The 24745-nt window shown below is 38.1% G+C and overlaps 1 protein-coding gene across 1 annotated transcript in view; it reads left to right on the top strand.

Moving 5' to 3' along the window:
* The window catches only part of MLLT3 (MLLT3, super elongation complex subunit), a 123579-nt gene that overhangs the window by 66620 nt on the left and 32214 nt on the right, over window positions 1-24745 (top strand). Inside the window, exons 2-4 of the mRNA XM_026044072.1 lie at window positions 1161-1243; window positions 5010-5153; window positions 17068-17187. Coding sequence (XP_025899857.1) covers window positions 1161-1243; window positions 5010-5153; window positions 17068-17187 — 347 coding nt within the window. The remainder of the gene's footprint in view (window positions 1-1160; window positions 1244-5009; window positions 5154-17067; window positions 17188-24745) is intronic.

Genomic DNA, 24745 nt, shown 5'->3' with positions numbered 1-24745 from the left:
TTTTTTTTTTTTTTTTTACTTCTAGCATGGTGAAAAAAAATTTATAGACTTTATAGACATAAGAAAAAAGTAGTGCAGAGAGAATTTTGAAAAAGAGATTATTCACATTTTACTTTATGCTGATGTGTTCCTCTAAGTGGATACTAACAAAAGCTGGCTGTGGTACAGATAACTGCTGAACACAGGTTTTACATGGAGTATGTCAAATGGTGACAGYTGCACCTGATCAAGTGTAGTGTGCTCTTTCCAGCAGTTCTGGAAAGACCAGCTATCCTAGGGAGCAATAAGCCACCTGAGAATAAGSTGCAAATATTTATAGTGCAGGTGTGAATGATTCTGAAGAAATCTGTCTGGCTTTTTCGAACTATGTAATTTCTACAAATCTTGAGCAAAGAGATTGTCAGAATCTCAGGATGCCACCAAGGTGCGGTAATGTCTACAGCACTGCTTTGCTTTAAGTATCAATGAAGCATTTGGAAGCACCAGAGAGAATGATTCAGGAGATAAAGCATGATTTTTCCAGCTAAGGTGTTATTCACCATGAACTCCGATTTAAAATAAATAAATTGAATAAATAAATCTTGGTACAGACAGAAAGAAAGAGGAGGAAAAAGTTCTGTTTCTAGTTCTTTGAAGTACTGCTTATGCATTGAGCTATATGTCATCTGTATGTATTTGRGCTAGTAATACCCTCACATTAGAAAAAGGCTAAGTCTTATTCGGTAGACTTTGGTGCTAATTTAACGTAACAATAGTATAACAATTAACCTTTGTGAGATTCTTCTTTCCGTCCTGGAATATCTTTGTTTCCCCTCCACCCACATAAGGGATATTAACATTTTAATGTTAACATCAAGATAAAAAAATGTAAATTTTCTATTTCCAAAGTGAGTTTTGGCTTTGGTGCCTACATAGTGGTTGTATTTATTCAGTTGCTATGGTCTATCTGGTGTGGATGCCATTGGTATTTCCATTTTCAGAAGGCACTGGAAAAAATGCACTTCTCTCTCTGAATTTCTCATAAATATATGCCAAGATGAGTCCCCATATGTATGTGTGATTTTTCTACTGCTGCTGTAGTAACATCATGACACAAGCCAATTGYTCATTTATTTTGCTTGTATTTTAAAATAATAAAGATTTTTTTCTTTCTGTTTCAGTGTGCAAGGATCCTCCTTATAAGGTTGAAGAATCCGGGTATGCTGGTTTTATTTTGCCGATTGAGGTTTACTTCAAAAACAAGGTATAAAATCACATGCTTTTCATCTTTGTGTTAGAAAAAAATCATATGGAGGTTTTAGGATTTACCTATTTTTATGTATTTTTTTTTAATTCCCAAGCTTGGTTTAATATTAGGATTTAGAATATTTTTATAAATACTGTTCTTCAAATGAACTGTACCTTTGTCTACTTTTACTTTTGAAGACATCCCGAAGTGATTAGGATTACCTGATAAAATAAATGAGTTGACTGTAATTTCTCAGAGGGATTAATAGCCTGGTCAGATGTGGATATACTCTTTAACTAATGCTTCAGGGAGTTAAATAGGTGCTTAAAAGCTTCAAGAAGAGAGGCTGATCTTGATCCTGTTGATTTCATAATGAAGCCATTGTTCTGTTTTAATATCACTATTCTTTATAGTTCCTGCACTTTTTTTTAAACTTGCCTTTCTAAAAGAGCCTTTTCATTCTGCATCCTTAGTCTAAAACAACATTTTTTAGAATGTATGTGAATATTGATTCTRCTCAACATTACCAGGGCACAGTTTTGTTTAAAAACAAAACTACAGCTCTTCTACAAAGCTGGTATTATTGTGGTAGCTCACTTTCTGAATATAAATAAATACTGCGCTTATTTTGCGTCCTTCCAGTAACAAATTCAGAGATTGCCTTTAATGCACGTAACAGAGTCTGTATTATGAATAACTAGTTCAGGCAAAAAGAGTTCTATTTTCAGGGAATAAAAAAGAATAAGTTTGCATAGTTTCTTGAACTGAGTGTACAGTATTTTAATAATTGCAAAATGTTAGACATCTTTTGTCATGTGCTTTGGTGCAMCTGTTACTGTACCTCACACATGCTTGTGAGGTATTTGTGTGTTTATTGTATAACATCAGGGTGTAGTTTAACAAAATTGTTTTAAACAAGTAGATGTTTTATCATCTTTGACTTGAATATCTGGATAGAAGAAAGGACAACTATGTTAATTTCTATTGCTTTTAAATCGATTTTTCTATTATTCTTTTTTCTTCCATGAGAATTTCTGTCAAGGCATGACAAGTGGTTAGTTCTGCTCAGACACTTTCTCAGTTGTATGTTTTGAACAGCTAATTCTGAAATGTTCCCTGTATCAATCTGTGAAGAATAGGGCTTAATTTACCCCACTTGCTGATGGAAAAAGAAACAAAACTGCCTCAGTGAGTTTACTGGCTTTTTTAGTACCCTCTTTAGCTGTGCACCCAATATGAAAGGAATTTGTTCCATTGCAGGAAGTCTAATTTTAGAGAAGAAAAGCAGCCCATGCTGTTTACCTCCTCCATTCARAATCCATACCAAACACAGGGAGACAAGCTCAGAAGCTAGTTGTACATTGAAGCACCTCTTGAGAAGGCTTCCAGTCTGTCATTTCTTTTTTTGTTTTCCACTCAGACTTTGGCTGCCTCTGATGACCGTGGAGGCCTGCAAGGCTTGGGAGTTACTCAGCAGGAGTTGTGGCTTATCCTGAAATCAGGAAGGTGCCAGTGATTGCAACTCACCTCACTCTCAAGCAACATTAGGAATTAGGAAGTTGGCAAACACCCCTCACCCATCTTTTAGTGTCATGGAATACAACAAGCTGCAGTCAGACTGTAAGTCAGCTAGCTCTTCATGCAGCAGCCAGCCCTTTTCTGGGATCAGTATAATAAGAAGGAAAAATGGCCCCAAAATTGAGTAGTCATTTCTGAGGAAAATTACTATTTCCTCCAAGTTCAACTACTCTCCCTCTCCTAAGGCACTTCACAGGTATTCCAATACAGAAGAAGAGGGGATAGTTTGGAGAAGGAAAAGGAAACAGACTGTCCTCACTTATTCAAGGTAGACAACTTACCATTTCTGGTTCAGCAAGTATTCTCATGAATAGAGAAAGCAAGGACGCCAGAAGCCATTCTGGATCTTGAACTCAAAGAATTAAAATGTTTCTATTCCTAAGACCAAACAGAAATTGCTGAAGATCTAATGGCTATTTCTCTGTGACAGAAAATATCCCAAGCTCTAAAGAGTTACATCAACTTCTTTTCAAAACCTGACATGTTCAACAAAAGTAGGCAGTAGATGTTTGCTATTAAGCCATAGTCTTTGAATAAATCCTTTTATATTCRGGACTTCTACACTGGAAAATGCGATTACTTCAAATATACTCATTATTAGCCTTATACTTGCTTTCAGTGTCAGGGCTTTTCAAATAATGGCAGTGGGACTGAGAATGCTTCATATATTAAAACACAGTTTCAAAATCCCTAGCTGTGCTCATCTACCTTTTCTCAGATTTGTTTGAAGCCTCCATTCTATGAATTCTTACAATTCTGCTTTTATACCAAAGGGGCTGGTACCAACTGGTTACCCATGACATTAGTTTTCTAAGCAAACTGGGAAATAACCCATTTTCCCTTTTTATGAAATAAATCCTGTGTTAATCTCTTCAAAAATAACATTTTTATCTGTGGTTGCATATGGAAAAGGACTGTCAAGAAGCTAGTTCATATAARGGAACTACTGTCTTCTGTCTCCAGAAACAAGCTGCTACACGCGTTTTAGCCCTTATCTCCATCTGAATCTGCATCAAATTCTTCTCTTGGCCATACTTGAGACTTATACGCTTCCTGCTCTTCACATCCTTTGCTTTCTCTATCAAAACTAAATATTTTCTCAGGGCTATTTGCCACTGAACAGAGCACAAATTGCTCTCTAACTTTGATTAGAAGTATAGTGTCAAATATCTGTTGAGATTTCTCCTGTATTTCTTTCTTCTCTTTTGCCATGGTTTCAATTTTGCTGAAGGCTTTCTTAATTTTGAGCTTTTACTTAGGTTTCTCCAAATAAAACTTCCATTGTTTTGGTGGCTTCTGTTTGCACATCTGGGCCCTTGGATGAAGGGCTATTTAGGGTTGTCTTAATAGAATGWGTAACTTATTTTTGGTTTCTAGAACAGAGCTGTGTCAATGCACAACACAAAATGTATTTAATATCTTTTCTTCTTGTAACACAATCTAGAGTGTATTCATTGACATTGTTTCTTTCTTTTTCTTTTCTTTTCTTTTTTTTTTTTTTGTGAAGGATTTCTCCAAACAATAGAGCACTAATGATTTTTTAAAGATAATTTGCCTGTCCTGTTTTATCCTTTTTTCTTTCCAAATTGGTACAGGGAACATTCAATTTCATTGCTTCATTTTGATAGCAGAGAATTTTATTTATTTGGAAGCTGCGGTGGAATATTTGAAATCTAGCTGGTTGTATTGGCTCAAGAGAATGAGATGTCATTAACAAATGAGCAGATACCGTAGTGTAGTCAAGTATAGTTTGCTGCAGCAGTTACATTTTTTGAGTTGTTTGATTTCTGTGGAGAAGATTGCAAATGTATTGCAGTGTCCTATATTAGGGAGGATTCAGAAGTGTGACTGTGGTTGTGTTGGTGACTGAACTACCTTGTCTCAGCTGAATGATAATTCTTGACTCTGCATTTCACTTACAGAAAACATGATTTAAAATACTTTTAATAAAATATTTTCAGGAGAGCTTGGAGTTCATGAAGCTCATAAAATTAYTAAGTGTTATCATGGACTCATAGAAGTTTTTCTTTTTTTTACTGTAGCTCAGCTGACACTTGGTAAATTCCATCATGTGTTTATGAACACAATGAATGGTTAAAATAATGTAATGTTCATTTTAATTGTCAGTCTTTATGTAGTCCATGTTTTCAACTTAGTTAGCTTTGGTGTTAGATATTTCTATCTGGTTATTTTCAATCCTCAGGAAGAACCTAAGAAAGTTCGATTTGACTATGACTTATTCCTGCACCTTGAAGGCCACCCACCTGTAAATCACCTCCGCTGTGAAAAGCTCACATTCAACAACCCGACAGAGGAATTCAGAAGAAAACTGCTAAAGGCAGGAGGGGTGAGTCCTGCACCTGTGTCAAAAGCCATCACCATGAAGATGTTGCTGCTTATTACTGGTGCATGATTAGTAGAATAAAAACTGACATGACAGTGAAAACAAGTGAAGTGTTTGTGTTTAACTTAGTTTAGGAGCTCAGTGCTTGTGTCTTGGAGTGGGACATGTGAGCAAGGGACCACATGTCTTTCTTAACTACACTATTCAGACAGTTGCATCTTGCCTATTTTAACACGCAAATGACTCATGTTTATTTCACCAAAAGCAATAAGGATCTTGGGCCTTAAATGAAGCTTGCTTGCTATTTCAGGCATGARATAAATTAAGGCTACTAGGGTAGAATTAGGTCAGAAGAAAATAAAATATTTCATGTTCAGAGAGTAATGACTGTGTTAAGCATAGTAATTTCAATAACTATATATGAGGCAAAGCAAGTCAGAAAACCCTATATATAAAGTACATCTATTTAAATTTAATGTAGTGGATAGCATACGCACTTTGAATCAGCAGATGTACAGAGGTACGGCTTTCACTTGTGTAGACTTCTTCATGAGTTCATAGAATGAATATTTAAAAAAAAAAAAGTAAGCAAGTTTGGAGGGAGGAGAAGGTCAAACTGTCAGGAGTGTTTTAATATGATGCTTTGTATGCATGTGGGCAGCGTTCTGCTGCGCTTCACTGCAGTTGCAGGCCTGGGCAGGCTGCGGGGGCATCGTGAGCTCCTGGTCCAGCATCCTGCCCCACACAGGCTCAGCTGCAGTACCCAGGCACCTCAGGGCTTTGCCCTCCGCAGATGGAGCCCAGCAGTGCCCACGCTCAGCCCTGCCCTGCTCACTGCCATCGGCCCTGCACTGCTCTGCTGAGCTGCCCCCACTCACAGCTGGGAGTTTGTGAATTTTGTTGGGTTTCCACTGACCCATTCTTCCAGCCTGTCTATGCACCCCAGACCAGCAGCCCTGCTCTTCAGAGTGTGAGCTGGTCCCTCCAGTTTGATGTCTTCTGCAGATTTCATGTGACAGAGTGCATGCTGTCTTGGCCTGCAGGTCACTGGAGGAAATACGAAGTAATCCTTCATTTTCTGCGTTTATATTAGGTCAGTGCTTATGTTTACATTTCTGAATAGTCGTAAGCAACAAGGAGTATTAGTCACAGTTGGTACAATTGCATGGCCGGAGATTCTAGGGGTGAGTTAAATAGGGAGCAACTTTTAAAATATCCTGTTTGCGGAGTAGAACCTTTGGCAAAACAGGAATAAGGAGCAGGCATAACTGGAAAGAGCTTGTTTTCTTCCCAGAGAAATGCTTCAATTATAGTTTTATTGAAAGAGAAGCATGAGCTATGTTTTGGTTTTGCATGTATGAGATGTAAATCGCTGGACAAAATAGATATAGGTGTAGGCAAGTAAAATATTAAGATTATATCCTGAAAAACTCAGAAGTTACTGCTTTTTATATCATGTCATGTTGTCAGTGGAAAAGTTTTACCTGCTAGTGCAATAAATACTAAATCCCCAAGAGGCAGCTTGGAGTTGTGGGCACAGATGACAAAAATAAACATAGAACGTACAACAAAAAGTATGTTTATTTTATTCATTGTTCATTAGATGTTTAGGTTATATTTAGATTATATTTTAGGTTTTTGACTTAATAAAAGCAAAAATTCTAACTAATTATTAAGAAATACAGGGACATATTTATMAAATTTCTGCACTGAATATATCAGTGTGTTTTACAGTGCTTTGCATGATTGTTGTTTGTCTTTTGGAGAAGGCAAACTTCTTGAGGACTTGATGAGTTTTGTTTGGTTTTCTTTCTTCTAAGACTCCAATTTTCTTCCTGCAATTGGTTTCTCTTTCCTAAAGCTATTAGTCTTTCATGCTTTCCTCTGTACATTTTCTTACCTTGCACTTTGCTCAATCGACTGCAAGCAGTTGAGGTATTTATTTCCTGTCTGTCTTTTTGTCTTGGTGAGTAAATATCTTGGTGAAAGCAGTTACAGCAGTAAGACCTCTTACAAGGATTGCTGCTGTTGTTGTTGTTGTTGTTTTTGACTCATAAGCAGTGGAGAGGTGCATTTAAGTAGAATAAGACAAGTAAATGAATTTAGAAAGTGTTAACTGTCATGTAACTACTGTGCTTCAGCTGAAAAAAAGTACTTAATTGAAAAGTAAGCTATTGAAAAGGATTTTGCTCTTATGTAAGTCAACTTAATACTTCTGTCTGTGGCTGTCTTAGAAGAAAAATAAGTAAGAAATTATGGATAACTTCCTTGTCTGTCAACAAGTCAGACAAAATCAACTTTATGTTCCTCAAAATGTATGTAAAATATTGAGTAGAAGCTGTAGGAAAGAATTCTAACACTGAGAACGTCTGCTGACATGTTTTTAAATCATGGTGCGTAGTTCAGTGCATCCTTGCGTAGTATCTGCACACTTCAGAGCCTGGCTCCCTCATTTGTTTTCCTCTAAGCAAGATTAAGCAAGTTACTAAATATGGTTCTTTGTTTTTTTTATTTTCATAAGCACATGTGTATTAAAAATTGTTTGTACTGGTGGAGAGAAGAAGCACATGATTTTGTGTAGGGCATTACTAACCTGGCATGTGCTTTGGTTGTAAATCAAGGTATTTGCTCAAAGTGGAGAGAGGCATGAGGAACAGGTGGAGTTATATTTGCTGTTGAAAATACTGAACTTTACTCATCAGAGTTACTCCAAGCAGTGCCCTTCTCCTTTTTCTGCAGTGCAACTGTGGCATCTTGGCCAAGGCAAAAAGAGTATTTAGAGTCGTGTCTGACATTGTCTAGATAAGCTCTGTGGAATATTTATTTGTTAGTGTTACAGTTGATATAATCAGAATTGAAGCCTAAGTGTACTTTCAGTCATAATTAATAATAGGCTCCTGAGTTGCTGACTTCTCTTCCTAGCTGAGAATTTTATTTTCTAGTCCTTACAGGAGGAAGTTGTTGCCTTGGCTACAGGTATGACATTTCTCTAGTCAGGAAAGTCACGCTGAGCCTTTGGTTCAATTTTACAAGGACTACATACCATTTTCTAACTCCTTTGCCAAAGGATATGTTAGGGGAGACTGTCAAAGTCTATCATCTTCAGAAACATATCTTCTGCACAGGACTCTCTTCTCCCACAAATAGGTTTAGTTAAGCTCATCTCTGCTATTTACCTACTTCCACTTGACCTCATATATCATAAACATAGAAATGGTTATGAGAAATATCTTCAAAAATGCATGGAGCAAATTAACCTTAATAACTAGGTCCTATTGTTTATATTCCACCTTTCTTAGTATATCAACTAARTAACATTTTTTAGGAGTGTTATTAAAATTGTAACATTGAGCATTGTTTTGCTTTTGCTTCTTCAGTATAGTACCTAATGATGATTTCTTTGGTTAGCAGACAGGAAGAGTATTGACACTGATGGGGAAATAGTGGTCATTGATTTCTGTTGTTCAATTTTTAACTAGATATTTGAATGTCGAATCTGACTGTAAAGAACATATGATTCCCTTTATCTCTTTTTCCATTGTCAGTCCTGGTAGTTCTGTTGATGTTAGTAGTTCTGAAGCACAGATTATAAATTTACATTTGAAATCTCATCTGCTTCATGAGCCAATAGGAAGAAAATAATTCTGAAAATTCTAAATGACAGCTRCTAATAACTACCTCAGTTGAATTCTGCCTCTGGAAGCCTAGGTTTTGTCCAGGTATCATCTGTTTCAATGTGATTTTCCAACAACTTCTTTCTGAGCCTTTCAGGAAAAGAACAGTGAAAACATTTTCAGTTCATATTAAGACAGCAATATAATACAGCCTTGTCTGCCATAAGTCAAAAAAAATAGAGAAAGAAATAATTTTTTAAAAGAAAATAGATTTTTTAAAATTAAATAGAAAAAAATTTTTTTAAAGAAAATATTTGTACAGTGTTGTACAGTGTGAACTTTTGTAGTAATAGTGTCAGCCTTTTGGAAGAAGTCTTCATTCCATCATTTATGCCTTAATTGGACTGAAATATTGCACATACAGTATTTCAGTTTTTTTTAAAAGGAAAAAGTTTTATAGGTACTCCTTAGAGAACAATTAACCTGACTCAAAAAAAAACAGCACAATTTCCAACATTATTACAAATACACATAGTTATTAATATGTGGTTTGAGGTTTCAGATTTAGAGGATGCAAGCAGTAACTAGTAGAGTAGCATTGACTTTTTTTTATATCAACAGATGTTTTCTTTTTGTCTGCTTCCTGTAAAATGTGTCTGCAAGTGAAAACAGCTCTACTGTATCAGGCACAAAACATTTTGAAACTATTTTAAAACTCTTTGAAAACATTTCAACTATTAATGAGAAGAAGAAAGAGAAGGAAACATTTTGAGATGGATACAATTTATAGAAAACAGTAATGGTAAAATAAATTCAGATTTTGCCTAAAGATACTGCATTCAGTTATTGGAGAGTGTTTCATGTCCTCATGTTTTCACTGGGTAACAGTTGACAAATACCTCTCTAGTTACCTCTCTTGCTTTWTGTAGGTTGTGAAGCTTATGTTCCTAACCAACTAAAATAAAGAAGAAACTGGGGGGCATTTCCCTCTTGCCTCTGTCTTGCTGCTTTCGTTGCCAATCCTGTGTCAGCTGGAATAGTTGGCTTCCTTCCAGAGCCAGCCTCAGATACATTGCTGCTCTGGGCGTTTTTCATAATTATAAATTATTGGATTTTCTTTAAGTATATACTGAACTTTTTGGGTTTTTTTTTCAAATATAGAACTTAAACATATTTGAGACATTTTCTTTTCCCCTTAGTGTTTATTTTATTTAATAGCTAGATGTTCAAGGCAATTAGATTTTTTCTTGTGACTCTAAGTGTCATTGGTTAGCTTTAAGGATAAATGAACTTGCAAGTAGTAGTTTTTTGTAGTTTGTCTACTCCTTATGATAAACAAGTACAGTGGTATCTTGATACTGTTGCCTCAAATTCAGAGAGGACCTCCCATAGCTCTCACTGAAGATATTATTTTCATTTCTCTGCAGTACTTTAAGAAGAAACTCATCGTGGAAGTGCTCCTAGATTACAAATGCAGTAAAGGAAAACTGTAGGTACACTGGTGTGAATCCTTTTAAGATAAGGATATTCCAGCCTTGTTAGTGGCCTCTTGTCTTTTAGGAAAAGCAAAATTCAAGAGACAGGCAAGAACTTTCTAGTAGTGCTTCATTCTCCCACAGAAGCACTGATGTGTTAATACAGAGCAATTGTGACAGCTAATGAAGTTTTTAACTATATGAGGATCTCTGTAGGTGGTTAGACTGTGACCCCTACAGATCTGGGGCAATAAAATGTCTGCTTGTGGAAGCCGAAGGTCAGTTTCGTGGAGCACTTGAGGACATTCCTCAGGCATGCCATACTGGAAACTGAATGGATTTTATGGATTGTCAGAGGGTATCTGAAAAACAGTCAGATATCTATTTTATGGATTGTCTAAAAAGGAGAAAAACAATAAAATTACTTCTCTTTCTTTGTCTTAACTGGACAAGGTGCAGCTTTTTGTCATGTTGATGACACAATATTTCATGCGATGAAAGATGGCTGGTTATCCATAGTAAAGTATTACAAAAAAGTGGAACTAGTGGAATTTGTTCATGTGTAAGCATGTAAGATTGGGATGATGACTATGGAAAGAGGAYAGAGACCTTGCTTGTTGGTATTGAAAGAAAACAGTTCTTTTTTCAAAAATCTGAAATAGAAGAATTTCACTTGTAAAAGTCAATTTATTCATGGTCAATCACCACAAATCAACCAATACTATTTTTTTGTGTGTGTGTTTTTGGAGGCAGTAATGCCTGTCATGGCAAGCTTTCTCTCCTAAGAAGGGTATACTGATCATTTGCATCTCCTCTACATGTGCTGTTTTTGTCTGACTAAAGCTGAATAAAATGTGTGCAAATATAAGCGTTTTATCAATCTAGAATGTAAAAACTAAGCTTATATGCTTCTTCCTCCGCTCTTCCATTTGCTTATGGAAGCTACGGTCAAGAGACTTTTGCAAACATTCAGAAATGAATACCAAGAAAAGCTATCCAGCGGACTTGTTAACTACTGTGCTTTAAAAATTACCCATGAGAAAAGGAAGCCAAAGTAAAGCACTCCGCCAAACGTATACATTCTACGATTGTGAATGTTGTTTGGTTCATGGTTTGCACTTATTTATTGGTAAGTAGTTAATAATCACCATCTGTGTATGCATCTGTATTGTTGTGAAAGTCGTCTCAGACTGCATGTGTCTGAGTAACAGTAAAAGGGCGGAGGGAAAGAAGCTGATTGTAGAAATTTTTCTTACAGTTTGAACTGGAACCTGGCAGGCAAAGCTGTGCCTGTCATCTCTAACAGAGCTTGAGATTCTTTATCTGATGGACAGGCTGAGGTTGCATATTGGCAGAGCAACTTTCTCCTGACAATAACAAAAGTGCACTTATCGATTATAATGTTAACTCATAAAACTTRTTTGTTTTTACTCCAACATATTCTCATTTTTCCTTCTAAAGAACCTTGAGAGCTCAAGAAGAGCTTGTCTGTGATTTGTAGTGTGATGGTGAGGCCTTCAGATCTGTAGAGACTTCTTCCCCTTGCTCYTGCTACGGCTACTTTACTCCCTTTTGTTTTCCTCAGAAACAGACCCAGCCATGAATACTGAAGTAGGGCAATACTCTTGGAAGAACTGAGCACTTGCTGTGTTCATCCTTGACTATAAAGTTCTCCATGCAACCTCTAAGCACTGTTTAAAGAGGTTACTGAAAAAGTAAACATGTCATTTATTTTTATGCGGAACTTTGTAATTGAAGGTAAGTAGCCTTCCCTGCCCATGCTTTTATTTCTTACAGCTTCCTGAATGCATTGCTTGCTCTCGACTGACTTGTCCATCACAATCATCAGGGCCTGTTTTGCAAAACTGCTCCCATATAAGTCAGCCTCAGCCTTTTCTGTTGCAAAGGGTTAATCCTTTCCAGGGCTCAAGTTTCTGTATTGTGTTGGCTCTTCATCTGTTTGGGAATCTCTAAGGTTCTCATCCATTCATTTCCTCAGCAGGTCCGGATTTCGTTTAAGTGACAGTCCTCCCTTCTAGCAYTCTGGTTACTCCACTGAACTTGTTACTATCATGAAATTGCCAAAATTTCACTCCATTGTGCCGAGACATTAATGAAGACATGGCRGTATTGGACCAAATGTTGATTTCTGAGGAACACTACTAGTAGTTGGTGTCTGTTTGGGCCTTATACTATTGAACAAAAGTTATTAAGCCTGCCAGTCCTTTCTATTTGCACATGAAGTTGTGATGCCTTTTTTTTTCTGGTCATTAGGAACCTTCCCTAATTGCCAGTATCTTTTTGAAGATACTAGAGAGATCCTTTGGCATCCTCAGATGCATCCCTTCTTGTTCCATAGATTTCTCTGTGTGCCAGGGTCTGAAGGGCATCTAAACTCAGTCCTACTCTCCCATGGGTCGCTTGCCATTTGCCTCTTTCAGACTTCAGCAGGAGGTTCAGGGACCTTGGAAGCCAGAGGATAGACCTGACTAGTGAAAATTGGGGGACAGAGGGAAACAACAACAAAAAAATCATTGAGCATCTCATTCTTTCTCGTGCCATTTGTCACAAGGTCTATTGCCCCATTGAGCAGTCCTCTTTTTATTGTCATTATTTTTATAGAACCCTTTTTTTATTGTCATTCACATTGCATAATACAAGTTGCTTCCTATGGATGGAAGGAATTTTTATTTTGTATGTTTTTATTCTTTAGAAGTTTTCTATAGCTCTGTAGATAAATTTAATGTTACATATATTTCCTTTAACTTTAAACACCCGGTACCCCCTTCCCTCCCAGAAAATAAAGCCTCAGCATGAAGAGGTATCTCTTAATAGAATTTATTCTGTCATTTGAGCCATATATGTGCTAATGTAACACTGTGAAGTGAATTATTTTCTTCTGACTGTGTTTTGAATGTTTACTCAGAACCAGATATTCCAGTTAATCCAACTTTTTTTTTWAAATATTTAGTGCTGTGTTCAACTGCCTATTTTTACATGACCCATTTAAAAAGTATTCCTTTTTAAGAGTTCACTGTTTCTTAACTGAACTTTAAAATATTCTTTTTCCTAGCTTCATTCAGGAAGATGCATCTTTGCAATCAGTATTTAATTCTATACTTGTCTGCATTTCTCCAGTCTCCTGTTTTAAAATCTTTTTTAAATACTAGCACGAATTTAGAGCTCATACTTCCCTAAGTTTCTGATTTCTTCCAAAGCTTTCTTGCTAGAAGCCTGTTTTTTGTATGTAATTTCTTTCTTTGTTTTATTCTTAAGCTTGCATTGAGACTTTCTGTTTGCTCCTGAGTTAGGTATTGGAAAAGCCTTATATAATATGCTACAGCTGGAATTGTTATTTTAGGTCCACTTCTCAGCTTAGAATTTGGTTCTCTGACATTTCTCTTATGCCACTGACAGGATGTGGCCAAGCCACAGATCGTTGCCAGAACTATCTAGTTTTCCTGTGATCCACCTTAACCTTATTTGCACATACTCTTTCTCCACTGGTTGATCTGACTCCTTCACTCTTTTTTTTTTTTTTTTCTTTTAATAAATGTTTTTAGTGCTTCTGGAGATCTTTTTTCATTGCTTTCTCTCCTTCAATAGCTTTAGAAGTCTTCATATTTTTGGAAGAGGAGGACTGAGAGTGTCGAGAGCTTTTCCACCAATAGTTGGGCTGCCCTTGTACCACTGTTTGACTCTCGCAATGATCCTTCAATACCCAGCTAGCCACTAATTTTTGACTAAGCCAGATTCTTCAGTTTGCAAAGCTGTTCACTCCTGTTTCTGGCATGATCAGTGATGTCCACAGAATCAAGCCATTTTGTGGAGAAATCCTTTCACTGTAATGACTGGAGCCCCAATTATCTTGTTTGACAGTTATAGTTTCAAACTCTCGTGTCAGTAATATGCTTCAGGGTTTCATAAGCTAAGCCCATGCTGTAGGAAACCCTGTCATAACAGGAAAAATATGAGGGCGCCAAATGGAGAACCAGGCAGTGGGTTTAATATACTCATGAGGAAGCACTTCCTGAAGATGCACAATGAAGTTATGGAAGTAATTGCTACAGAAGTTTCACATCTCCAAATACCAGTGATCAACAAAGTAATTAGGGAAACTTGTCTAATAGAACAACACTAAGGTTATTCAAGACAGTGATGGGGATAGAGCTTCTGGCATGTAAGATTCCTAAAACATTGTTTTCTGTAAGCTAAGGGAGGAGGAGATGGGGAACAGGAGAATAACAGCATTTCGTTACTGGTTGACATTGATGGTTTGAGGAAAAGTACTAGAACAGGACAGCACTCAAGACATGCTGTGAACTTAGCTAGACCTTTGCTTTCATATATCCATCTTGTGCTAACTCTGTGAGAGAACAGCACGACTATAACTAGAACTTCCAGCTTTAAATAGTCGTGAATCCAGAATGTGATAACATTATGACCTTAACTGTTTTGTTTAAAGTCAACCTGTTGCCTCTGTGATCTCACCTTGCTTCGTTAACACTGGCCCTGGTGTTAGATCCCACCTCCTTGTCTTAATCCCCCTAAGTTGGCCACCTGTCTGAGCAAAGCAGTAATGCATGGAAGGGGCTGACAAGAGGAATAAATACAGTTGCTGATACATGCTGTCCATATAGTGGATCATTCTGAGAGCAGGTAAGCCCAAGCACAAGCCTAAGTGAAGCCTACAACAGTTCCCTCGACTCATTGCAGTGCATTGCCCTCCACAACTGCAACCTGGTAAGAAACATGCAATGCAGAAGAATATGGTTTCTTTTTCTCTTTTTCATTTTGTTTTTATTTTCAAAGTTGACTTTGACCCAGAGAAGTCTTGATACATTTTTATTAACTTTAACTCTTGCTGCAGAATTAGTAACTTGCAGTGAGACATGAATTCATAATTTCTCCTTCTGGATATGCTAGCTAGATTTTTGTTTTCTGAAATCTATGTTGGATTTTTTGCCTATTTGTCTGGAGCTAGATTTGCCAGGCCTACCTGTACTGAGATGATGWGACTGTTGTCCCAGCCCTACAGCTCTTCCTATAGAGAGCTCCTTAGTATTCTGCAATCCTGAYACTGCAAATGTCAATAACATATAACAGTTTAATGGATACTAGCCCAGAAATTAACAATCTAAAAGACCTAGAAGCCTCTCAAAATATCAGCTTTGTGAGAATAATTGCATATTTTATTGAATATGTAAATATTTTTAACATAGATTTTTACAATTTAAATTAAGAAAAATAGTGGTTCTTTAGTCTGAATCTTATGTTCCAAGGAAAAACTGGCAACTCCCAACCCTAGGAGAAGGATCCAAAGCAGATTTGTTTGCTTGTTTCTTTGCTTTTATAATCAAAGTAAGGTGAACCTTGATTCTCTTGACTGTCTCTGACGCACAGATATGCAGATTCACTCATACAAGTATATAGACAGAACTCCTCTTTTTCAGTAAATGACCTGTTTAAACTCTTTAAGTGTGAGCTTATGTTTACTTCTGCTGAACAGTCTTCTGATTTTAGTGCAGGTGGTATTTTCTACAAAGAATGTTCTCCTTTAGATTAAACTCAGTGCAAAAACCAACGGTTTTATTTAATCAACCAATTTAAGTGGGTCCATTAAAGAGAATGATGGTCATGACCATTTTGTGTATGTTGTGTGTGTATGTATGGCGGCAGATTTTGTGGTAACATTCATTATCCTTGTTACTCGTCATTCTCTGCTCGCTTCTCCCTTTCCTTGCTTTCATCTGGACTCAATTCAATCAGAACCCTTGGCATGTGGAGGTGACGGTAAATGTCAGCCTGAAGTAAAATCACCTAATGTGCTAAACCACAATAACTTATTCATATTGACTTTACCTTGATTACAAATTGAAAGGATTTTTTTATTATTATTTTTGGAGTTCTGTGCAGACTCCTATTTCATAGAGTGTTTGATGATTATATAAATAGGTTATTTTATAGACAGATATTTTAATGCAGCAACCTGTGATCAAGGAGAAACTTTTTGGGTGATGTGAGGGGCAAAGGTGATCCAGGAAAGTAAATGAAAGTGCTATGTGGGATCCTGTAGCTTCCTTGCAGTTGCAGATCTGCAGATCTCTAACTTATCTCTAGACTTGCAAGGTTTGTCAGACAGTAGTCAGCTGTGTCTGCTATTTAGTATTTTTGAAAAAACAAATAATGTATTAGCTTTGCTAAGCAGTAGCAAGATAAAGGCACAGCAGCACTAGAGCACAGGCAACAGGTACGGAGATCATCTTTGATGGAAAGCATGAATTTCAACACGTCTAGTAACCACTCTAACCATGGCTGAATCTTCTGTGCCCTCTGCGTTTGATCTTTTGTATTCACGAGTCTTTAAAATTAACAAACAGGTGACAGTRCTAGACTCTTGGTACAGAGAAACACTATTTGCTTACGAGGGATGTGCTTTAGAACTCATAAGGCAGAAGCCTGAAGTTGATGCAGATCTAGTCTCTGACAATGAGGAGTTCTGACATGTAGAGTTACACTGTTTTCATACCAAAGCTGAACTAAAGTGAATAAGAAAGAGATGCTAATTTAGGGCTCAGGAATAGTGCTATGTAAGGAACAGGAATGGAACAGGAATGGGGAAGTTGTGTCACTTCCTCAAGGCTTGTGTTGTACTTGCATGGAAATCAAAAGGTGCAATTTGTTCATTAAATGTATATTTTGGACAAGTAGTATTCYATCAGTGGCTGGCTAATTCCCTCTCGTTTGCTAATTCCTTTGACAGGTCAGAATATTTATGTATGCATGTCTCATGATATTTGACTTAATATGCWTTTCCTCTTATGGCAGATCATGGTAATGTCAGATGGCACATCAATCTCTTCAGGACAGAGCCTTCATCTCCCCAACCTTCCCAGTAACTCCCTGTCTTTTTCTGACGTGAAGAAGAAGTCATCTCAYGGGACAAAGGTGAGACTTACTTTGACAGAAGGCACTTGAACCAGTGAAGGATACTCGGGGGGAAAAAAATAAGAAAAAATAATTCCTGTGGGTATTTTACAGTCGTGTAACATAGTCCAATTATAATAGGCCTAGTTATTTATCTAATGTGAATTTACTAACTACGTAAAAAGTAATTCTAAACTAGCTGTGAAAATATGTGTAAGTTAAGATTTTTTTTTAAGGTACTGTTGGTTTACTTCACTACCAGAGGTAATTCTAGTCATCTATTATGGTTTTAGAGGATAGAGGGGAGGGGAGGGAGGGAGCTATTTTTTTCCCAGAAAAGGATTTAATGAGATCTACAGAAATGTATAGAATCTGAGCAAATACTAAGATAATTGCTTGTTTTTTTAAATATTGGTAAATGAATGCTTTATAAGATAAAAATGTTTTCCCTAGGGTTTTTAATTGTGTTTAAACTTTAGGGATTAATTCTTTATTAAGTGTTTCAAAGATAGCAATATGCCATCAGTTTCTAGGACATCAAATTGAATGCACAGAAAGCTGAAAAGTGATGAAGATTGTATTGAAATGAACCTTTTGAGAAATATAAATGAACCTTTCAAAAATATCAAAGCACTTCGGTTTGTAAAAATAAATTCATCTTGTGGGTATGCTGTTACTAAAAGGAGAAATAAATGCAAGACTGCTATTTGCTTCATAAATGATTTAGCATATATATATTTTTTCCATTCTGTTTTCAAAATCATTTGGCATTTGATTTTCCTTTTTTAATGTCTTCTAGTTTGAAATATATTGCCTAATCTTATTGGCACCTGATTTTTGGATTCATTTTTACCAATAATGTTTTCTACAGTTATAGAGCATGAAGGCTATCTCCTCAAAAAATGCCTGCTCTTTTATCTTGAAAGAACTATCAGGCAGTGAGCTATGCTATACCTAAGTATATGAATTAATAAAAAGTATATTTAGAGGAACAGTGTTCACTTTAGTATGTCGCGGACTGGTTTGTGTTGCATCCTTCTTCAAATATATCAACAACAAAAAGAAGGTCAGGGAGAACGTGGGTCCACTAGTGAATGGGTCATGAAAAACACGGACAAAGCAGAGCTGCTGAATGCTGCCTTTGCTTCTGTGTTTGTCGGGGGCAGCCCTCTAGAATCCCAGGCCCTAGGGACACACGAAGAGAGCCAGAGAGAGGAAGGCTTGCCCTGGGTAGAGGAAGAGTGGGTCAGAGAGCATCTAGGGAGCCTCGACACCCACAAATCCATGGGCCCAGATGGGATGCACCCCAGAGTGTTGCGGGAACTGGCAGATGTCCTAGCCGAGCCGCTCGCCATCATCTTTGGAAGGTGCTGGAGAACGGGGGAGGTGCCGGAGGACTGGAAGAAAGCCAACATCACTCCGGTCTTCAAAAAAGGCAAGAAGGAGGACCCGAGTAACTACAGGCCGGTGAGCCTCACCTCCGTCCCCGGGAAAGTGATGGAGCAGCTCATCCTGGCTGCTCTCTCCAGACACATGGAGSAGAAGAAGGTGCTCAGGAGTAGCCAGCATGGATTCACCAAGGGGAAATCCTGCTCGACTAACCTGATCACCTTCTACGAAGGAATATCTAGCTGGATAGATGAGGGCAGAGCGGTGGATGTCATCTATCTGGATTTGAGCAAGGCTTTTGACACTGTCCCTCACAGCATCCTCCTGGTCAAGCTCCGAAGGTGTGGGATAGATGTGTGGACGGGGAGGTGGATTAGGAATTGGCTCGATGGCAGGGTGCAGAGAGTGGTTGTCAATGGTGCAGAGTCCAGCTGGAGGCCTGTACTTAGTGGTGTCCCCAGGGGTCAGTTCTCGGTCCGGTCCTGCTCAACTTATTCATTAACGACCTGGATGAAGGGCTGGAGTGCTCCCTCAGCAAGTTTGCCGATGATACCAAACCGGGTGGAGTAGCTGATAGCCCTGAGGGCTGTGCTGCCATCCAGAGGGACCTGGACAGACTGGAGGACTGGGTAGTGAGAAACCTCATGAGGTTCAACAGGGGCAAGTGCAGGGTCCTGCACTTGGGGAGGAATAACCCCGGATAACAGGACAGATTAGGGGTGGACCTGCTGGAGAGCAGCCCCGCAGAGAGGGACCTGGGTGTCATGGTGGACGACAAGTTGACCATGAGKCAGCAGTGTGCCCTGGTGGCCAAGAMGGCCAACGGGATCCTGGGGTGCATTAAGAAAAGCGTCTCCAGCAGGTCGAGGGAGGTGATCATCCCCCTCTACTCAGCCCTGGTGAGGCCACATCTGGAGACTGTGTCCAGTTCTGGGCTCCCCAGTACAAGAGGGATGTGGAGCTGCTGGAGAGAGTCCAGCGCAGGGCTACCAGGATGATCAGGGGCCTGGAACATCTGCCCTATGAGCAAAGGCTGAGGGAGCTGGGCCTGTTCAGCCTGGAGAAGAGGAGGCTGAGGGGGGACCTGATCAGTGTCTATGAACACCTCAAGGGAGGCAGTGAGGAAGAGGGGGGGCGGCCTCTTTTCAGTGGTGGACAGTGATAGGACTAGAGGAAATGGCTTCAAATTGAAGCATCGGAAGTTCCACAGGAACTTAAGGAAGCATTTCTTCACTGTGAGGGTGACAAAGCACTGGAACAGGCTGCCCAGAGAGGTTGTGGAGTCTCCTTCTTTGGAGATCTTTAAAACCCGCTTGGATGCAGCTCTGTGGCACATGCTCTAGGTGACCCTGCATGAGCAGGGGGGTTGGACTCGATGACCTCTGAGGTCCCTTCCAACCTTTGGCATTCTATGATTCTATGATCCAAGTGCCTTACATTCAATAGTGCAGTTCTTGTAACAGCCAGAGGAAGTGGAGGAGTCTGAGCGTTTTCATTTCCCTGATGTGAGGTAGAATGAATCTGAGGATGAGGCTGAGGGTGCTTTGATAACCCAAACAGGTGTCATGCCTAGAAGGAAGGGATGCAAGGGTACAGAAATGACTGCCCAGCCGCTTGGCCMGGGAGGCAGCTGCAAACACTTGGGTCCTGCAGATGAGTTACTTTAACACTTCACTCACCATAATATGACTCCTGAATTTGGGTATATCTGTATAACTGGTTTCTGAACCTCTTCTTTGGATGTAGCTATTATGTGAATATCCCTGGGCCTTGCCCTACATTCCAGTACAGGCACGTGGAGGCTTGGCGTAAATCAGGCAGCTCTAATTCCTGCAGAAAGGATCAGGGATACCAAGTCCTGCACTAGTCCTCCACCTACTTATTGTACCCATGGTAAGTCTTGGGTGTCCTTTGCAATTCATTTAGTGAACAAATGGTACCTGGGATGTTTTTTTTCTAAACCCTATTGAGGTAATGAACTTTTCTGTGTTGTGGAAGACTTTGGCAAGTTCAGCATGCTTGCATGTTTCCTGTGGGCCCAGGAGGGCCCAGTCTAGTCCTCAGGACTTTTCTATCTTAAACATCATCAGTCCTTCAGTTCTGCCTATGTAATTATTTGCAATGAATCTGACCACCTCAAGAGAACTACTGTGGGAGTTAATATGAACTTAGATGTATATCACAACTAAGAATGGTATTCTGTATCAATGCTCCAAAAGGCTTTGTTTCAAAATAGGATCATGAGCAGCAATGCTGTCTAATTGAAAACGTTTTAAGTGTAGGTTCCCTCCTTTTCCAACCTTCCCTTCATATTAGTATCCAAGATAAAGTAGCTCGCTGCTAAAATGAAATAAACAAATAAAATGTCACCTAGCATTAATGATTCCTGTCCWGGATAGATCCTCTCCAATTTAAGAGACGCTAATGAGAAGCTGTTTCTGTGTCTCTTAAGATACAGTTGTAAATATCTATTCTACTTATGATCATCACTTGTGTTCGAGGAATAGGCACAAGAGATAACCTTAGATATTTGTTCTTTTATAATAAAATTCTAACAATTTAAATGTCTTCAATTTTTTGTCTTGGAAGATGCTTTATTTTTTGGGGGGAGGTGTGTGTTCCAACCAATTCATGAAATTAATTATTGTTTGCTAAGGTGGAGTAAGCCTACTTATTTTGATGCAGCATCCTCAGTATTCAAATTTAAATATACCTCTAACAGTTACTGAGGAGAGTTTGATAATTATCAGTCTTGGTAATTATTGCACAAGGATTTGCTACATGAGCCTAAAACTGTATGTATTTGCACTGCAAGTAGCTAAACAGGATGTTTTTTCTCTTTCTCTGTAGCGTTCTGATGTGTTTCTTTTGTATGTTTGAATACGAAATTCAAGTTCACGGTGAATTTATAACTCCTAAATATGTAAAACCAAAACCCTAAGAATATTTTTGCCTATCCATTTGGCATCTACGAATTACCACACAACTGCTCTTAGTAGAGAATTGCAGTCAACACAGTAAACATGTGCAAAGATGCTTATTTATAATGCTAATTTATCAAAAATGTACAGCACAGATTTAAGTAAGACAGCCATCAGTTTGCTTTCTCGTACTTTTCTGGAATATAAGCCCGTAAATATGGGCACTAAGTGAGACTCTGTACTGTAATTTTTAAGAAGTGTTACTCTTAAAAGAAAAACATTTTTGTTTTAAGCCTTCCTTGTTGCATGCATTTGTTCATTTTTTGAATCAGTCGGAGTATAAAAATAACTGCATGCTAGCTTCAGATACCTCTGTTGCTTTTAAGGTATTTGTGATGGCAACTCTGTTTACATGGGGTAAAATACCATATGCATGAAACAACAGAGAAATAGTATGATCAGTTCAATCAGGATAATGTCTTTTGGAATAATATTTTCACATAAATTCATTTAAATGAATTAATGAAGTCATTTTCACAGAAATTAAGTTTACTTCAAGTTGTTTTTCCTATGTCAGACCAGAAGGAAGAATTTTATGGTGCTTCTTTTGGCTCACTCCAACCACTGAGTGTAGACTGCTTCTCTTTCACCAGCTGCCCCTGTTCATAATGTAATGGGCAACAAGAAGTTTCATGAAGTGTGGAGAGCTTTTGGAATGTGGACGGTGGTAATTCTGTGAGAAGAACTAAAGTGGACTAGCAATTGGAAAGTGAAATAATAACACTGTACTTGTGGATATCTTTAAAATAATTTATTTTTTCCCCAATCTAAATGAATTAGTGTTTTTCAGTACTCAACGTTTGTATGTATTAGAAATCTAAATTCCCACAAGTGATTCATTTTAGATAACTCCTCCTCTTGCTTTTGAGAGCAGAAAGCATTTTTGAGACTAATTCTATTCCAGAAGCTTAACATGACCATATGATCTCAATAACATTTGAATAAATGACAGTTTTTCGTTATAAGTGAAAAGAATGCATGTTTTTATGACTCCTCCAATCCTAAATTACAGAWTCACAGATTCACAGAATATTTAAGGTTGGAAGGGACTTCTACAGATCATCTAGTCCAACCTTCCTGCTCAAGCAGGCACACCTAGAGCATGTGGCACAGGGTGGCATCCAGGCGGGTTTTGAAGACCTCCAGAGAAGGAGACTCCACAACCTCCCTGGGCAGCCTGTTCCACTGCTCTGTCACCCTAACAGTAAAGAAGTTGCTCCTCACCTGGAGACGGAACTTCTTGTGTTTCATCTTGTGGCCATTACCCCTCGTCCTATCGCTGGCCACCAGTGAGAACAGCCTGTCCCCTTCCTCCCTGCATTCTCCCTTCCTGAACTTATACATATTAATCATATCCCCTCTGAGCCGTCTCTTCTCCAGAGAAAACAGGCCCAGCTCACTCAGCCTCTCTTCATAYGAGAGATGTTCCATTCCCTTAATCATCCTGGTTGCCCTTCTCTGGACCCTCTCCAGAAGCTCCACGTCCCTCCTATACTGGGGTGCCCAGAACYGCACACAGTACTCCAGGTGCGGCCTCACCAGAGCTGAGTAGAGGGGCAGAATCACCTCCCTTGGCCTGCTGGCAACGCTCCTCCTGATGCAGGCCAGGATGCCATTGGCCTTCTTGGCCATGAGGGCACACTGCTCACTCATGGTTAACTTAGTGTCAACCAGGACCAGAAATTATTAGTCTAAACATAAAACTACTGTAGATGAGAGAGGCCTAACCAAAATATTCAACTTTATTAGTTTTATATAACACTTCTTCAAATATTTTTTTAAAGGCTTGTTACTGCTGATCTGTCAAAGGGATTGAATATCTTGAAATGTGTGTGCTTGCTGCTGCTTGGATTAATAAAAGAAAATGTTTACAGCCTTTTTAATATGCTTGTAATCTGCCATATTATTGTTTCAATGTTTGTCAGGCAATATATAAAGATATAACATCCGCTTGAGTTGCTTAAAATAATATTTCATGAATGCACAAATGTTAGCTGTGGTATGTAAATATAGTATCTGTCAGAACCCCATGGTCTCTATATAATTACACATGCAACGTGGAAAAAAAAGACCATTTGCTATGTCACATAGAAGAAATATAATTCACTTTTCTTCCTCATAACATTTCTTAAGTTGGGGRAAAAGACATTTAAGCATACATTCTTATTTACATTAAGGTCTATGCAGCACATACTATGAAAATTTACCCACAGCTCACCCCAATTCAGATGTGTACATTTACCACTAGAATGACAGAATTTTATAAGTTTTTTTTTTTTTATTTTGAGTGCCTCATAGTGTTTTTTTTTCCTGCATTTTTGTTGGCTCGTGATAGACTCATTGTGGAAGATTAGAAATTGAGAAAAGGTACTTTATTTAGACAATAAGTGAAATATGATATTAAATGTCACTGTGTCATATATTTAAACTTTGATTTCTCTGAAGCCTTCAGCTTCCTTCACACTCTGGAAAAGAATGTAAAGCAGACATAGGTCCCCAGTTTCTAGTGGTTGTGATAATATTGCCTCCAAGGTCCATTTCATAGTTCTATGCTGGAAAGCAACTAAAACTAGACTCCTCCTTTAAAGCGTATAAAAATTATTGGTAAGGAAAGTGAAAAAGTTATGAGGGCTCCATCTTGTTTACAAGTGGCACATGTCTTATCCCTCCCTAGAGTAGTGTTTCTGGCTCTGACGTGATACAAGAAGATCTGAAGATGAAAGCATTAGTAATGAATTCATCTAACATACCTTCTGTGTTGGTTTTGTATTTTTTTTTTAACCTGGTGAATAGTCTTGACTAATCAAGTGCAAGGAATGATTAACACATTTTGATTTTTGAGAAATGAGGAAATGTCTTATATTTAGACATTCAGATGTCATCAGAATATTGTTCATGGTTTAAGAGAAAAATAATTTTTATTCACAGCTTTAAGTTTACAGTCACTTATCTTTCATTAGCATGGAATATTAGTAGAGTGTATATTAATTTAATGGCTGACTAAGTAAATTTCAAAATTAACCTTTTTGGCAAAGCGCCACATGGAAAAGTGCATGTAGCATAGCCTAGCAAATGAAACTGGGCTTTGCCTTGCTCATCACAGCCAAACTTTTCTCAAGTGTGATAAAGATTTCAATTCATGTTTTAGATTCAAACTTTTTTGGATTAACTATATTGAATTGACAAAATAGACTGTCTTTTTTTTTTTT

The sequence above is a fragment of the Nothoprocta perdicaria genome, unplaced genomic scaffold (assembly GCF_003342845.1).
Source record: "Nothoprocta perdicaria isolate Ctin4 unplaced genomic scaffold, notPer1 scaffold_104, whole genome shotgun sequence".
Classification (NCBI taxonomy): domain Eukaryota; kingdom Metazoa; phylum Chordata; class Aves; order Tinamiformes; family Tinamidae; genus Nothoprocta; species Nothoprocta perdicaria.
Note: the sequence above shows the minus strand (reverse complement) of the source record. Positions and strands in the feature narration are given on the sequence as shown.